The sequence below is a fragment of the Drosophila guanche genome, unplaced genomic scaffold, assembly GCF_900245975.1.
Source record: "Drosophila guanche unplaced genomic scaffold, DGUA_6, whole genome shotgun sequence".
NCBI lineage: Eukaryota > Metazoa > Arthropoda > Insecta > Diptera > Drosophilidae > Drosophila > Drosophila guanche.
In genome coordinates this window covers 771,542-785,871 of record NW_022995743.1, presented here as the reverse complement: position 1 = coordinate 785,871, position 14,330 = coordinate 771,542, and the positions used below count along the sequence as shown (strand labels likewise).

Below are 14,330 nucleotides of genomic sequence, written 5' to 3'. Positions count from 1 at the left end.
GCTTCATTACAGAGTTACTCATATTTATATTAGATCGATAAACGAAATAGATCAAAGATATAGGCATCACTTGGCGCGAAACAATTTACAGATTGGCCTTCATCAATGGCTTGAGGTAGGTCTCAAAGGATTTCTGGACCGGCTTTTGGTTCATGCTGCTGCGCTTGGCCGAGTCAAAGAGTCGGGGATAGACATTGCCGTCATAGCTGCCCAGCACCGAGTTGAGTACGCGATCGTGGAAGCCGAAGCCGTCGCATACGGCCACTGCATTGGGACGAAAGTTGTCCAGAGCCACCTCCAAGCGTTTCTGCAGCGACTTGAGGTCTGCATCGGTGAGGCTGATAAACTGGGATTGGAGATTTGAATTAGTTGATCTCTGCCATCATTACACACCATGTAACCTACTCTCAGCACATCGTTCATGTTATTGAGCAGCGTCTGCACGAGGAAGAGTTCCAGCACGTTCTCCAAAACCTTGTTGAGAGCCGCCGATCGCTTTTGGGCCTTGGCACCTGTCACTTGCTCGAGGAATGTTTGGCAAACAAACTGACGGCCATGCAGCTGCAATACAAGTGGAAATTAGTTGAAAGATAACTTCAATAAGAGGCTGAACCCACCTCTGCGGCACGTGCCAGCTCAATGCCAGTGTTATTGGCCGCCACGCCCTGCGACTGGCCACTGGCCATGCGCTCTGCTAGATTCTCGAATGCAATGCGAGTCTTGCTGCGGAGAGAAGAGAGATTGGTTGAACTATTGATTAGCGGATCTCTAGGCAATCTCAAACTCACTGAGCGGCCGCATATTGCAGGGCCTGGATGATGCACTGCCAGGAGTTGTCCCACTTGGGGAACTGCTTCAGCTGCATGGAACTCGCAAAGTAGCCGTAGGAGGCCGAGACGGGTTTCTTCTCCACAAAGGCAGCCCAGGCCTTGACCAGCGCACGTCCAATTTGCAGCAGCAGCACCGTGTTCTCGCCCTCGTAGGTGTAGGCTGCCACGGCGTTGCCGTAGATGTTGCTCATGTTGGCAGCCGTCAGGTAGCCATGGCCCCCAGTGGACAGGCGAAGCCGTTCAATGCCCGCACAGCCGTCTGTCGTGCAGAGCACCTTGAGGGCACACGAGAGGATGTGCATGTCGGGCAGTCGGTCGAACTTGCCACTGTTGGCCTCCTGCACCGTCTGGGCGTAGATCTCCCACATGTGCTCCGCGGCCAGGTGGTAGGCCATGCCGTTGGCTATCTCCGGGAACAGCTTCAGACGCTGCGTGACGTGATCAATGATCTGTGGCTCGGGCTGGCTGCAAGGGGACGGGATTAACAGGAGGATGAAGAACGTCTCTGAGCACTTACTTGGGCTCTATGGGACTCTGGCGGCGAACGGCCGAGTATCGGGTGGCAATGGTGGCAGCCTCCAGCAGCAGAGTGGATGTCAGGTTGACAATCAGACAGCGGGTGTAGACCATTGTCAGATAGTTGACCCTCGAGGCGGGGCTGGCCTTGAAGGTGCCGTCCCTCTCCACTTTGGCGAACTTCATCAGCATATTGGTGCGGGGAATGCGGACATTGTCCAGCCCCAAGAAGCCCTGGTTGACAGCCACCATGCCCAGCTTCTTGCCAACCTCGCCAATGTCCACGCCGGGCAGCGCCATGTGGGTCTCCGCATCCCTCACCGGCACAATGAACATTTGCACGCCGTGATGGACATCGGCAATGTACAGCTGGGCTACCACCATGGCATGATTCGCAGTATGTCCCACTGGCAGAGGGGAAGGGAAAGACCTCTCAGATTAGTGAACGCTTCATGGTTATCTACGTGCAGTACTTACAGCCGCCAGGCCACCACTTGTAGGCCTCCAGATTGGGCGTCTGCAGGACAAACTCGTCCGTCTTGGGGTCAAAGTCCGCCCGCGTGGCTATTCCGCGCACATTCGTGCCATGGGCCAGCTCCGTCTGGGCGTAGGTGCCGATGATGTTGCAGTTCTCGGCCGCCTTGCCCCACTTCTCGACCTGCTCCGGCGTGCCCTGACCTTTGATCACATCCACGAACATGGTGATGTGCGTGGCCAGTGGATGGTTGGAGGGAAAAAGCCCGTGGCTCTGCACATTGTACAGCAAGCCGCTGTTAGGCCGAGATTAGAGGATTAGAGGAAACGCTTTGCAGCTTGAGCGGCTGATACTTACGGCCAAATGTCGTTGCCTCCTGGGTTGATCTTGTTCTGGAGAGCCTTCAGCTTCACTGCGGCCTTTGCCACTTTCTCAACGCTCGAGTTGTAGACATCCTCGTGCGACATGTACTCATGATTCAGCCCATAGCCATCCTCCAGATCGCTAAAGATTGCCCGTTCTGTCGAGAAATATAAACAAATTGCCTTTAGTTATCGCTCGCTCTATCGCTCTGGGGGCGTGGATGAGCCCCAGCACCAATTGTGATAAGCAAACTGTCTGTGGCCGCTTATCAACAGAGCCAACTTGGCTGCTATCATTATCTGGCATAGATATTTGTAGCAATATTGGTAGTTCACACGCCTAACAATGTATAAATCTCTTGGACTTTGCCGGTAATTAGACGAACTCTTTGGACCCGACCCTGAATCTTTTTCTTTCGCTGCAATTGGCCATTGAAGACGGCCAGCTATCACGTAGCCCTCCACAGACGTTCGTACGGTACCAATTGACCTACCGATTTCGCGTTTGGTGTTTAGCTTCTCCTGGCCGCCGTGCCACCAGGCGGCAAACTCCTCCACATTAAACTCGGCGCCCGTGCGCTCCTTCACCAAGTCGGGATTGACCGTTTTTGGTATAAGGTTCTTGATGTGCGACATTATTGGTTCGTTTACAAGTTTAATAACAACTAACAACAGTAACAGCACTAACAAAAAACGAAAGAGCGGAATGTTTCAACAGCTGTGAGCCCCACCAAAGTACTAGATCGTACGGACTATTTCTGAGCGAAAGTTGCTCGTGGGTCTCGAATTTCGAAGCTTTAGGGGGGGCAAAGTGCAATTTGAGGAGAGAGCAAGCACAGAAAAAACAGAGAGAGCGAGCCGATCGGCTGCCGCGATACGATCGTGTAAAAAGCATGTAGAACAGCCTTTCGAGAAATTACCAGAAAAGCTTGACAGCCGTTAACTTTTAGCATAGCGCTGTTGCAGATAACATAACATAACCAAATTAACATACTGCTCGCTTACATCTCGCTGTTAAAACCTAAAACATCTGTTAAGTTTCCTGCAAATTTCGTCACTTAATTTGTAAACATTCCAACAAAAGGAAATTGTAAAAACTAGCCAATCTTGTGGAGAATCGATTGCTAAATCGGAGAAAATGATTGTTTTAGCACTCACACTCTTAACTAGCTAGTAATATCAATTAGAACATCAAAATCGAGGAAAATGAGTTAAGATTTACAGTATATTTAGAGTATATTTTGAAAATGCGTCTGTCTGAATATTTGGGTATATTTCCGAGGGTCTGTCGGTATATTTCATCTATAATGCCGCGGTCGCACAACTGACAAGAAGAAATGCTTAAACTAATAGAAATAAATGGAAAAAAGTTTGTTATGAACTTTGTGGCCACTGGCCCAGACACTGGCTTCCAGCTGCAGTGTCTCGACCAAGAGCGCGAGCAAAGCTACACAGAGTCATTGGCCCCGAACGATTTCACGAAGCGCTTGAAGGTAAGTTCTGACGGCCAGCAAACAATGCACACACATTCGGAGCTAATATTTATGTTTTGCAGACACTGAACGCCCGAGTGAAATTCCCAGAAGATGATGTACGCGTGGTTCTGGTCAGTGGCGATCCCACACATACTTCGCTGAGCGAAGCAAACCAGGAGGGTGCCGGATGCGTTCTGAAACTTAAATATAAACTGCTGAACAACATGCCACTCAAGTGGGAGTGGCACCTGACACACATGGAAAGAGCCTCGGTTCGTTACTGTCCAGATGGAGTCCACACCAATACTGATTATCGCTATTGTATTGCAGTTTTATCGCAAGGTTTTCCTGGACTCCATTTCGTGCGCCAGCAAAATGCGGGAACAGGTCTTTGCGCTGACCAAGCAGCTGCAAGCAAAGGATGAGGAGCTGAAGCAGTATCGCATCGAGGGCGCCCAGCTGCGCAGAGGTATGTGGCCTGCCGGATGATACAAGATTGTGTGCAACAGTTGCCTTTTGTCTTCTAACAGGAACGGTCGCCACCAAGTTGTTTGATTTGGAGGCTTTCAATGTAATGAACGAACAGACGCTGGCATACTCGGCTAACTATCGTCAACTGACGGAAGCATTGGACATTAAAGATTCTTCCATAGCACATTTCCATGGGAAGACCGAAGCATCGAAAGTGTCGGATCCAACACGCAGCCCAGCCTCTCATTCTTCGAAACCGACTCAAAAACTAAGTCCACGTAACAGGTTAGTTTTCTACGGATATAACTCGATTTGGAATAAATTCATTCGAAATTTTTAATGCAGGAAGCGCAAAGCAATGGAGAGCAACAAAGATCATATTGAACGTAAGGTGCTACGACGTCGTGCCCAAGGAAAACTCGAGTTCAAAGAGTCCCAAAGCACCCAAGAGGAGATCGTTGGCGATTTTATTCCTTTACATGAGGCAGAAGCAGCAGCCCACGTAAAGCAGGAGCCTTCTGTTGTAAATGCGCAAAATATAAATAATCGCCCAGATACAGAAGCAAACTTGGAGCAGGAGGAACCTCCCGTTGTTAAAGTACAAAACGTCAAGAAGGAAATCGTAGATCCTGCATTAAATCTCCCAGTAACAGCAGAAAATGCTCTTTTAGTAGAAAGTAGAAAAGATAGAAATACAAATCAAGAGGAGAGACGATCCTGGCTTGAACGTGCCGCCGAATGTGAAGCATCCATCTTTAAGCCAAAGTTTTCTGTTGACACTTTAAACATGATGGATCTCGCTGCCACCGAACCTCCAGTTGCAGTTGCAAAAGAAAACTTGATCCACTCGCCGATTTACGACCTTGATGCACATGCAGCACCCTCTGGATTGGCATCAGTGTTGGGTTCATTGAAAGAGATGGAGAGCTTCATCTCCAAGGCCAAAGACCAGTTTTAGCACAAAAGAACCAAAGGAATACTAAAAACTAAGGTAAACACCTGTTACTACAAGTAAAACTTGTACTTAATGTGATAATAAATTTATGGTACATAATTTGCATTTGCTTTAAATCACGAGAGACATACAGGCGCAATGGCAAGATAAACTAAATCTGGTCGATACGGATACTGGATAAGTAAGCAAAACAGAAATAGTATAATAAATATAAGATTTTGATCAAACAATCACCCACTTGTTAGAGGCATATGCACACGCATATACACATTGCACTGACACTAGATATTGGACTTCATGAAGGGCTTAAGGTGCTCATGGAAGGACTTTGGCACCGACTTCTGGTTCATGGGATTCTTCATGGCCGCATCGAAAATTCGCTCGTAGGCATTGCCGTCGAAGGAGCCCAGCGTGGAGTTAAGCTGCACGTCGCTGAAGTCAAAGCCATCCACAATGGCCACAGCATCGGGACGGAGCTTGGTCAACACCGTCTCCAGGCGGTCCTGCAGCCTGGTCAGATCCGTGTCCGTCAAGTTGATGAACTGCAAAAGTAAATCAATCGTTCAAATACGGTGTGGTGCGCAAGCAAACATTCTGTTTGGGTCAACTTACTCTAAGCAAGTTGGCCATGTGATTAAGCGACTCCTTGACCAGGTACAGTTCCAGAAGGTTCTCCAGGACTTGGTTCAACGCCGCTGAACGAGTCCTTGCGTTGGGACCAGTGACCTCATCGGTAAATGAGGAGAACACAAAGGCGCGGCCGTGCAGCTGTGAGAAAACATATCAAGATTAGAGCGGGCCAAAGTCCAAACTATGTAAGCAAACTTACCTCTGCTGCCTGAGTGAGCTCGATTCCCGTGTGGTTGGCCGCTGTCTCCTCGGTCTCGCCTCTGGACAGACGACTGGAGAGGCTCTTGAAAGCCAAGGCTGTCTTCCTGCAAGTAAAGTGATTGTCAGGGAAGGGCAATCAAGTGAAATGGGGGGCGCCACTTACTTAGCAGCAGCAAACTGCATGGCCTGTACCATGTTATCCCAGGTGCCGGTCCACGAGCCAAATTCGGGTTTCTTCTGGACCTCAGCCAAGTACCTGACGGTCGGCGCCAGCGGAGCTCCACTCAATGCCGCTCGCCACGACTTCATCAGAAAGCGGCCAATCTGCAGGAGCAGCACCGTGTTCTCGCCCTCATAGGTGCAGGCAGCCGTGGCATTAACGTAGACATTGCCCATGTTGGAGGAGCTGAGATAGCCATGTCCGCCGCAGGCCAGTCTCAGCCTCTCCACGCCAATGGTCGAGTCAGAGGAGCAGTTCACCTTCAGGGCACAGGACAGAGAGTGCAGCTCCGGGAGACGCTCGTACCTGCCATTCGATATGTCGCCCAAGGTAATGTCGTACAGATTCCAGAGATGCGCACTGGCCAGCCGGTAGGCCACGCTGGTCGCTATCTCCGGGAACAGCTTCATCTGCTGCGTCACGTGGTCCATAATCTGTGGCTCTGGCTCCCTGAAACAGTGACCAAATTAATTTAACGTTGAGCTGCAGAGGTGCATGGGTCTCACTTGGGATTGATGGGACTCTGACGGCGCACGGCCGAGTAGCGAGTGGCGATGGTAGCGGCAATCGCCAGCATGACAGCGTTGTTCCAGGCAATCACACAGCGCGTGCGCACCATGGCAAAGTAGGTGAGGACATTCGAGGGACTGCTGACGTAGCTGCCGTCGGCATTGACCTGCGCATGGCGCATCAGCATGCGGGTGCGGGGAATGCGGACGTTCTTCAGGCCCAGGAACCCATTGTTCACGCCAATGAAGCCCATTTTCTTGCCAATGTCGCCGATGTGGATGCCGGGCAGGGGCTCGTGCGTCTCCTCGTCGCGTACCTGTACGTAGAACATATGTGGGCCCTTGGGTTTGTTGTCAACGTACAGCTGGGCCATCACCATGCAGTGGTTGGAGCTGTGGCCCACTGGAAGAAGGTTTTGTAGGTTACATCTCGAGGGGAAAACTAAAGGTCCAATTGCACTTACAGCCTCCTGGCCACCATTTGTAGGAGGATATCTTGGGAGTGTTGAGCACAAACTCGTCCGTCTTCGGATCGAAATCAGCACGTGTCTCCAGTCCGCGAAGGTACGTGCCATGTCCCAGCTCTGTCTGGGCGTACGTTCCGCAGACCTCAAAGTTCTCTATGCGCTTGCCGAACTCCTCGTACTGCTCGGGGGTGCACTGAGCCTGCAGCGCCTTCACCAGCATCACGTACATCACGCCGAAGGGATTGCCACCCGGCACCAGGCCCCACATGACCTGATTATCGTACAATGCACTGAAGCGGACAAAAGCCAAGTTGTTATTATCAGTAGGGTACATTCCGGCAGATCCACTCACGGCCAGTAGTCGTTTCCCCCAGGATTGCGCTCCTTTTGCAGGCGCTGCAGCTTCCTGGCCGCAGCAATGGCCGATTTGCTGGAGAGCTCGTAGATCTCCTCATGCGACTTGTTGTGAATCTGCCGCACCTCCTCCACATCCATATCCTTCTGCAGGTATTCGCCTGCAAACCAAACCAGAACAGCACAGTCAGCATGATTTTCATGCCAAGGTAATCGAGTTGTTGGCACCGTAAGATTAGCAAACGGTTCGAGTTTGTTTACGTACGCACGTCTCGGTTGAACTTTAGCTTCTCCTCGCCCCCTGACCACCAGGCCGCGAACTCATCACTGCTGAAGCTGGCCGCATTGCGCTCCTTCTGGATATCCGGATTAACGGTAGTTGGGATCACTGAGGGTGCCATTTTCCTTTGTGTGAATGCGATCTCCACTTGTTGCTGCTCCTGCTACTTGCTCCGGCAAACTGAGGGCCCACCATCGTTTTCACTTTTATTAAGAGAAGCCAGCCACAAACTTTGCACGTTTGCTCTTTCGACTTTTCATATCGCGGACTTGTAAATGAATGTGTGTATATATATATGATCGTATGTGCATGTACATGTACATGTACATGTGTGTGTTCGCATACAAAAGTAGGCACAAAAGATGTCTTGCAAATCTACACTTGCCACTTAAGCCTATCAGCATTGTTAACGCGACCTCGTATAATTGTTCAAGATAAGAGAATTTAATGTTTTTCTTCTAATGTTGTCCAACAGTCAGCTGTTATGTTAACTTACATAGACTTACTTCCATGCAAGCAATAATGTTAAAATAATTTGTGCAATATGAAATCAGGTGTTAACATAGCAGCGAGTGCAAGCAATGCTGTGTTAATTTAATGTAAACAGGAGTACCCCTGTTATGTCACATGTTGCTGTTATCGACACTCTCCCGCCCCTATGGCACTTTGTTTATAATGTTGTTCGTCAGCCGGTGAAAAATGCCAGTGAGAAACTTTAATATTGGCCTGCTCGGGCACGTGGACAGCGGAAAGACCACATTGGCAAGAGCTCTGAGCTCCGTCTCCAGCACAGCAGCCTTCGACAAGAATCCCCAGTCCGCGGAGCGAGGAATCACTTTGGACTTGGGCTTCAGCGGACTGCTCGTGGAGGCACCGGATCGAGCGGCTGATAAGCTACAGTTCACGTTCGTCGACTGCCCGGGCCATGCGAGTCTCATACGCACCATCATAGGAGGTAGGAGAGCGTCTCCCATCCATGATTTGATCCCTTAGGGTAATTAAATGCTCCTCTGCAGGTGCCCAGATCATCGACCTAATGCTGCTCGTGGTGGATTCCCAGAAGGGTATTCAGACGCAGACAGCAGAGTGCCTCGTCATTGGGGAGCTGCTGCGGAAGAAGCTCATTGTGGTCATCAACAAAATCGACGCCTTTGCGGACGATCAGAGGGAAGCCAAGCTGGAGAAGCTGCGGGCGCGCCTTGTCAAGACTCTGGCGGCCACAAGTTTCGGCAGCGAAGTTCCCATGTATGCAGTGTCTGCCCTGGAGCGAACCAACATTCCCGAGTTGCGTGCCGGACTGAGCGATGCATATTTTGAGCCGCAGCGGAATGCGAGTGCTCCGCTCCTGATGTACGTGGATCACTGCTTCGGCATCAAGGGCCAAGGCACAGTCTGCACCGGCACACTGATCCAGGGGAGCGTGCGGGTCAACGATACAGTGGAGCTGCCGGCGCTGGGGGAGAAGCGGAAGGTGAAGTCCATGCAGATGTTCCGCGAGAACGTGACCAGCGCCTCCATGGGTGATCGCATCGGCCTCTGTGTCACCCAGTTCAATGCCAAGCTGCTGGAGCGCGGTGTGATAGCCCAGCCGGGCTACCTGAAGCCCGTGTTCGCCGTCTGCCTGCAGCTGAGGCCGATCCGCTACTACAAGCACGACATCAAGTCTAAAAGCAAGCTCCACATCAGCGTGGGCCATGACACCGTGATGGCCAATGTCACCCTGTTCCAGGACACGGAAGCCCAACCGTCGGACTTCGACATCAGCAGGGAGTATGAGTATGTGGAGGAGCTGCTGCCAGCGGGACTGCCGGCGTCCGGTGTCGTCTTTGCCCTCCTGCAGTTCGAGAGCCCTGTCCTGACCACTCTGGGCACGACTGTGATTGCCTCCAAGCTGGACATGGACGCACACAGCAACAGCTGCCGTCTGGCCTTCTGGGGCAACATCTCCTGGCAGACACAGAACACAAACTACGCCCAAGAGGTGCTGCCCCAGCTACGCGTCTTCAGGAGGAAGCAGAAACTGGCGAGCATCCAGAGGGTGGTCAGCGCGAATGAGGTGATTGTCCAGAACCTGTTCAAGAAGGAGGCCAACCGGGACATGTACGTGGGAAAGTGGGTTGAGCTGTCCACCGGAGAGAGGGGCTGCATAGAGCGGACATTCGGTCAGAGCTCCAAGGTCTGCATTGTGTTCCGCGATGCTCTCTCCGATTCGACGATTGAGAAGGTCAGGGACGTGCAGGTGCTGCTGAAGTGCAAGAAGTATATTTTCAATAAACAGGCGGGTCTGTTTCAATGATAAAAATACATTTATGCGCAATTTGTGGAGGATTGAACATAACGATAATGAAAAAAAAAAGAAGTCATTTCGAAATAACTACTTTGCGCATAACAGCACACTGTAAAGTAGATGTGCGCGCAACAGCACATTTTCGCATTCGTCTGCACGCAACTTGCCGCTCACGAGTGCAGGGTCACACTCTAATCCTAAATGCCAATGAGTCCAAACAACAACACTGGTGCCTGCCTGCCCAACAAAATCCAACATAACATCGAAACAAAACGAATCGTGTCAAAGCGAAAACTGCAACCGGAACCAGCAAGACGGCCAAACCAAGAACACCTCCACCAAGGACCAGACCAACGAAGCCACACGCCAAACTCAGCCAAAGCCACAAATGTACTGGCGCGCTGTCCCGCTGCTCCTGCTCTTCTTCACTACGAAATCAGACCAAGTAAATGTCGACTGCAACGAGCTGCAGATGATGGGCCAGTTCATGTGTCCCGATCCTGCCAAGAATCAAATCGATCCCAAGACCCAGCAACTGCGCGGCTGCACCAAGGAGAGCCGGGCGAGGGTGTGGTGCATCGCCGCCAACGAAATCAACTGCACGGAAACGGGCAACGCGACCTTCACGCGGGAAGTGCCCTGCAAGTGGACGTTAGTGCAGCGCCGTGACTTGTCGTATATCCATTACTAACATACGTCTCTTTTGCTTCACAGGAATGGCTACCATTTGGACACCACACTACTGCTGTCAGTGTTCCTCGGGATGTTCGGAGTGGACCGCTTTTACCTGGGATATCCGGGCATCGGCCTGCTCAAGTTCTGTACGCTGGGCGGCATGTTCCTCGGCCAGCTGATCGACATAGTCCTCATCGCCCTGCAGGTGGTGGGGCCCGCAGACGGATCCGCCTACGTCATACCCTACTACGGGGCCGGCATTCACATAGTGCGCAGCGACAACTCAACGTACCGGCTGCCGCGCGATGACTGGTGATGGTTAAGAAAGCACAACGCCTGGTGTACAGTAGATCACGTTAAGTCATTGTTATACCTTAAATTCGGCTTATGACACTAAGCAACGACTGCTAAAACTGAGATTAGTGCATTACGACGACGTACCCTAGTGATAAGTGTAAAGATTGTTGCCACCCTCTGTCCCTTTCGTAGCCTAAGTTGCATTATTTAGTCTTAGTTACCTCTGTACATGGATATATATATATATGCATATACAACTCCACACACGTTTGTAACTGCTGGAGCCACATAGACAAATTGTTTGCCAATATAAATAACGATTTTAAACTTATTTTGCCAGGCTTTCATTTTACAAGAACGCTCCATTCCCCCCTGTCTCTTCCCAGCGAAATTGCTTCGGATTGCGTCGGTCGGACATCAGCGAGCCAAGAACACACACTTCTTGGCCACCAGACAAAATAATTGGCCACACTTGTACTTTGATCACTTGAACATTTTCAGCGTGACAGAGATTGGTCAGCGGCACGACGCCGCCGGTTGACTCACTGGCGAAATGCTCAGACAGAAGGCGGGTAATCGACAATTCACACACACACTACGGCATATGGCTGCTGCTGCTGCTGGCCCTTTCATCTGATTGGCATTTCCGAAATAATCTGCGGCAACGCATCAGCCGGCGACTTGTTCGATTTAATTGCATGGCCCCCAAAAACACGCTTCCACGCCCAAATCCACGCTCTCTCCAGAGTCGGGTCGGGCGTGTAATTCGATGCGATTTAATTATGGTTTCAATTGAGATCAAGTTGAGTTTTATCTCGAATTGGATGAGTGCACCGAAATGCAAATGCAAATGCAAAATCCAAAAGGAAATACCACCATCACAGTTCAATGCAAACTGTACGCACAGTTTGGGGGCCACTGGCCAGTCTGCACTCAACTGTGGCTCTGGCCAACAAATGGCGCGTACGCCGCCTTGTTAGGTGTGTTGACAGGGCCAACGGTAAATAATACTCAATTTCTCTGCCTTCTCCTCCTCCTCCGTCGAATTGGCCCTGTCAAATTGGCAATGCACTGACCCGGCCACAACCACGCCCTCCATCCAACATCCACCATACACCATCCAGCATACAACGCCCCCTTTATTGTTATATGGACATGTGGCTTGGCCTTTCAATTAGCCAACTTGACAATATGTTGTTAATGTGAATGGGAGGGGACTGTAGCTACGGAATGGCAATGGCAATGCCAATGTGGCTGGGCCTGGGCCTGGGCCTGGGGCTGGTCTATGGATCCACCACATAATTACAGTGTGAGAGCCGTGCCGCCTGTGTAAACAGCGAAAGAGGAGACGGCACAGGAGCAGCACTTGATCTTTGTCTGACACTGACTCTGACTCTGACTCCGCCGACATCAGGCATCAGACATCAGACATCAGACATCAGTTGTTGTTCCAGCTACTCCTCCTCCTTCAGTCCTCCAATCGTCCTCGAGTGCTGCTTCGGGCGGGTATCAATATCTGCCACTGTTTTGCAGCAGGCGGCATTCTGTTTGGGGCAAATGAACTCTGGCCATTAGGGAAATTCGAGCAGCTTGTTTGTGCGCGCTCCCACTTGCCAGTTGGCCAGTGTCGCGCGCGTGGTAACCTTCTGGAAAATGCCCAGAGCTCCCAGCGCCCAGGGGCCAGACCTCCGTGTTGACTCTCTGGCTGGTCGCGATTCGGCCTGGCTTTATCAACACCTGCCATCGACTGCTCTGGCCAAAAATAGACCCACAAATTGCTAAGCCAATAGTCGCGACTGAAACCGAAATCGAGTCATGCGAATGGGCCCGAGTGCAAATAATGGCCAATTGCAAATATTTGCCCATATCAAAATAGCATCGATGCGCTGCGGAAACTGTTCCATAAATATACTCCTAACGTACGTACTTGCGTTCGGAGTATTCCCAAAGTAAATCCCATCTGCGGGGAGATATGAGACTCGGGAGACTGGGGACTGAGGCTGTAGACGGTTTTGCTTATTTGTTGAGCGCTTAGGAGCTCAACGCTTAATTACGCTCAAGTGGCGTGGAAAATTGTAGGGCGGCCAGGGAGTCTCCTCTGGCTTACTACTCTACGCTACGAGTATTTCCAGACACCCACCCACCCATCCGCTCCATCCGCTCCATCCGCTCCATCCGCCACCACTCGACCCAATGACGTTTATGCCAAATTGCTTTGCACGTTGCCCCACGGGGGGGTGGAGGTGGGAGGCACTATGCAAATAGCATTTAATGAAACGCAATTATTTAATTTTCAAGTAAATCACATACTGCGTCACGGTTCCCACCTGGCTGAGCCACACCGACGTCCGTCGATCGTTGACGTCGCTTTTGGTTGGTCCTCTCCTCTCCGCTCCGCTCCGCTCCGCTCCGACTTGGCTTGCCTCATAAATAATGACTAGGCAACCTCTTGTGACAAAATGTATAGCCTGGGAAACCAAGCCGCAGAGGCTCAGCCTCAGCCTCAGCCTAAAGCCAAAAGCCAGTCAGGCTGAGTATCGTTCGTGATAACTGCAGCAATTTTCCATCGAGTTCGAGTTCGAGTACGAGTACACATACAATGAGTGCATAAATCATCTCCAACTCAGCTGCAAGTTCGCGATGGCATTTTCCAAACTGGCAGCAGATTTTCCAAACGTCTGTGAGCCGCCACGGCATAAATGTCAAATGGCTGGCCATTTGATTTGGCCGCGGGTTAAGTGTGAATTATCCCAGGGCCCCCGTCGCTTCGTACATATATTTGTATCTGTATCTCTTAAGAGCTTAGAGTGCCATTATTGCACTCCACCGCACCATAAGCAAATGCCACAGAGCGGCAGAGTGCAACTCTAAGTGCTGTTCGAAGGAGAATCACTTAATATAATAAATGGAACTGCTAATTGTGGGAACTCGGCGGGGGAGTACAAACTAAAAGTCACCCATCAGCACACACAGTGTGGCAATTTGTTGGATCTTATCAGCCCAGCCCACACTTGAACTTCAATTCATTCAGGAGTGGCAATCTCTCGTCGATACTACGTACGCATTGTACATCGAATGTTCTGCTCTTATCAATCACAGAGGGAAAGACCCCACCTGCCAGCCTGCCTGCCTGCCTGATTCCATTCCCATGACAGAGGGAAGAAGCGAAACCCGTGCCCGAGCAGACATTACGGAATGCCAGCTGACTGCTGAATTCGAATAATTGGCAGCATTTCTGGGAACTGAAAAGCATTTGGTGTTGAATTGAGTCCAGGCCATGTGTGCAAAGGTGTTGAGGGGTGTGTGGGGCGAGGGTCATGTTCCAC

At 50.9% G+C, this 14,330-nt stretch overlaps 5 protein-coding genes across 5 annotated transcripts; 3 read left to right on the top strand and 2 right to left on the bottom strand.

Moving 5' to 3' along the window:
- Positions 1–6: 6 nt before the first annotated feature.
- Positions 7–2,916, bottom strand: LOC117579053 (probable peroxisomal acyl-coenzyme A oxidase 1). The gene is made up of 8 exons (XM_034264756.1): positions 2,678–2,916; positions 2,179–2,341; positions 1,824–2,116; positions 1,348–1,753; positions 789–1,295; positions 618–723; positions 406–561; positions 7–346 (listed from the first exon to the last, which is right to left on the bottom strand). The coding sequence occupies exons 1-8, from the start codon at positions 2,817–2,819 to the stop codon at positions 86–88; spliced, it is 2,034 nt and encodes a 677-aa protein (XP_034120647.1). The 5' UTR covers positions 2,820–2,916; the 3' UTR covers positions 7–85.
- Positions 2,917–3,493: 577 nt separating this feature from the next.
- On the top strand, positions 3,494–5,183 carry LOC117579093. The gene is made up of 5 exons (XM_034264815.1): positions 3,494–3,676; positions 3,739–3,930; positions 3,989–4,127; positions 4,189–4,414; positions 4,475–5,183. Exons 1-5 carry the CDS (start codon positions 3,521–3,523, stop codon positions 5,085–5,087), a joined length of 1,326 nt encoding a protein of 441 aa, XP_034120706.1. The 5' UTR covers positions 3,494–3,520; the 3' UTR covers positions 5,088–5,183.
- LOC117579061 (probable peroxisomal acyl-coenzyme A oxidase 1) lies at positions 5,154–7,940 on the bottom strand. Its single transcript, XM_034264768.1, has 9 exons — positions 7,731–7,940; positions 7,464–7,626; positions 7,109–7,401; positions 6,642–7,047; positions 6,079–6,585; positions 5,914–6,019; positions 5,697–5,852; positions 5,323–5,626; positions 5,154–5,257 (listed from the first exon to the last, which is right to left on the bottom strand). The coding sequence occupies exons 1-8, from the start codon at positions 7,864–7,866 to the stop codon at positions 5,366–5,368; spliced, it is 2,028 nt and encodes a 675-aa protein (XP_034120659.1). The 5' UTR covers positions 7,867–7,940; the 3' UTR covers positions 5,154–5,257; positions 5,323–5,365.
- Positions 7,941–8,381: 441 nt separating this feature from the next.
- LOC117579080 (selenocysteine-specific elongation factor) lies at positions 8,382–10,081 on the top strand. Its single transcript, XM_034264792.1, has 2 exons — positions 8,382–8,700; positions 8,762–10,081. The coding sequence occupies exons 1-2, from the start codon at positions 8,445–8,447 to the stop codon at positions 10,039–10,041; spliced, it is 1,536 nt and encodes a 511-aa protein (XP_034120683.1). The 5' UTR covers positions 8,382–8,444; the 3' UTR covers positions 10,042–10,081.
- A 132-nt stretch (positions 10,082–10,213) lies between these two features.
- LOC117579129 (TM2 domain-containing protein CG10795) lies at positions 10,214–11,335 on the top strand. The gene is made up of 2 exons (XM_034264871.1): positions 10,214–10,683; positions 10,747–11,335. Exons 1-2 carry the CDS (start codon positions 10,421–10,423, stop codon positions 11,021–11,023), a joined length of 540 nt encoding a protein of 179 aa, XP_034120762.1. The 5' UTR covers positions 10,214–10,420; the 3' UTR covers positions 11,024–11,335.
- Positions 11,336–14,330: the final 2,995 nt, after the last annotated feature.

Bases quoted from the DNA above. Each gene is read 5' to 3' on its own strand.
- LOC117579053 (XM_034264756.1), bottom strand. From the start codon at position 2,819: ATGTCGCACATCAAGAACCTTATACCAAAAACGGTCAATCCCGACTTG. The intron at 2,117-2,178 runs GTAAGTATCAGC...TCGGCCTAACAG, and splicing joins GGAGGCAACGACATTTGGCC to CGGCTTGCTGTACAATGTGC. The intron at 1,754-1,823 runs GTAAGTACTGCA...CCCCTCTGCCAG, and splicing joins CAAGTGGTGGCCTGGCGGCT to TGGGACATACTGCGAATCAT.
- LOC117579093 (XM_034264815.1), top strand. From the start codon at position 3,521: ATGCTTAAACTAATAGAAATAAATGGAAAAAAGTTTGTTATGAACTTT. The intron at 4,128-4,188 runs GTATGTGGCCTG...GTCTTCTAACAG, and splicing joins GGGCGCCCAGCTGCGCAGAG to GAACGGTCGCCACCAAGTTG. The intron at 4,415-4,474 runs GTTAGTTTTCTA...TTTTTAATGCAG, and splicing joins AAACTAAGTCCACGTAACAG to GAAGCGCAAAGCAATGGAGA.
- LOC117579061 (XM_034264768.1), bottom strand. From the start codon at position 7,866: ATGGCACCCTCAGTGATCCCAACTACCGTTAATCCGGATATCCAGAAG. The intron at 7,627-7,730 runs GTACGTAAACAA...TTTGGTTTGCAG, and splicing joins AAAGTTCAACCGAGACGTGC to GCGAATACCTGCAGAAGGAT. The intron at 6,020-6,078 runs GTAAGTGGCGCC...CTTTACTTGCAG, and splicing joins ATGCAGTTTGCTGCTGCTAA to GAAGACAGCCTTGGCTTTCA.
- LOC117579080 (XM_034264792.1), top strand. From the start codon at position 8,445: ATGCCAGTGAGAAACTTTAATATTGGCCTGCTCGGGCACGTGGACAGC. The intron at 8,701-8,761 runs GTAGGAGAGCGT...GCTCCTCTGCAG, and splicing joins CATACGCACCATCATAGGAG to GTGCCCAGATCATCGACCTA.
- LOC117579129 (XM_034264871.1), top strand. From the start codon at position 10,421: ATGTACTGGCGCGCTGTCCCGCTGCTCCTGCTCTTCTTCACTACGAAA. The intron at 10,684-10,746 runs GTTAGTGCAGCG...TTTGCTTCACAG, and splicing joins GAAGTGCCCTGCAAGTGGAC to GAATGGCTACCATTTGGACA.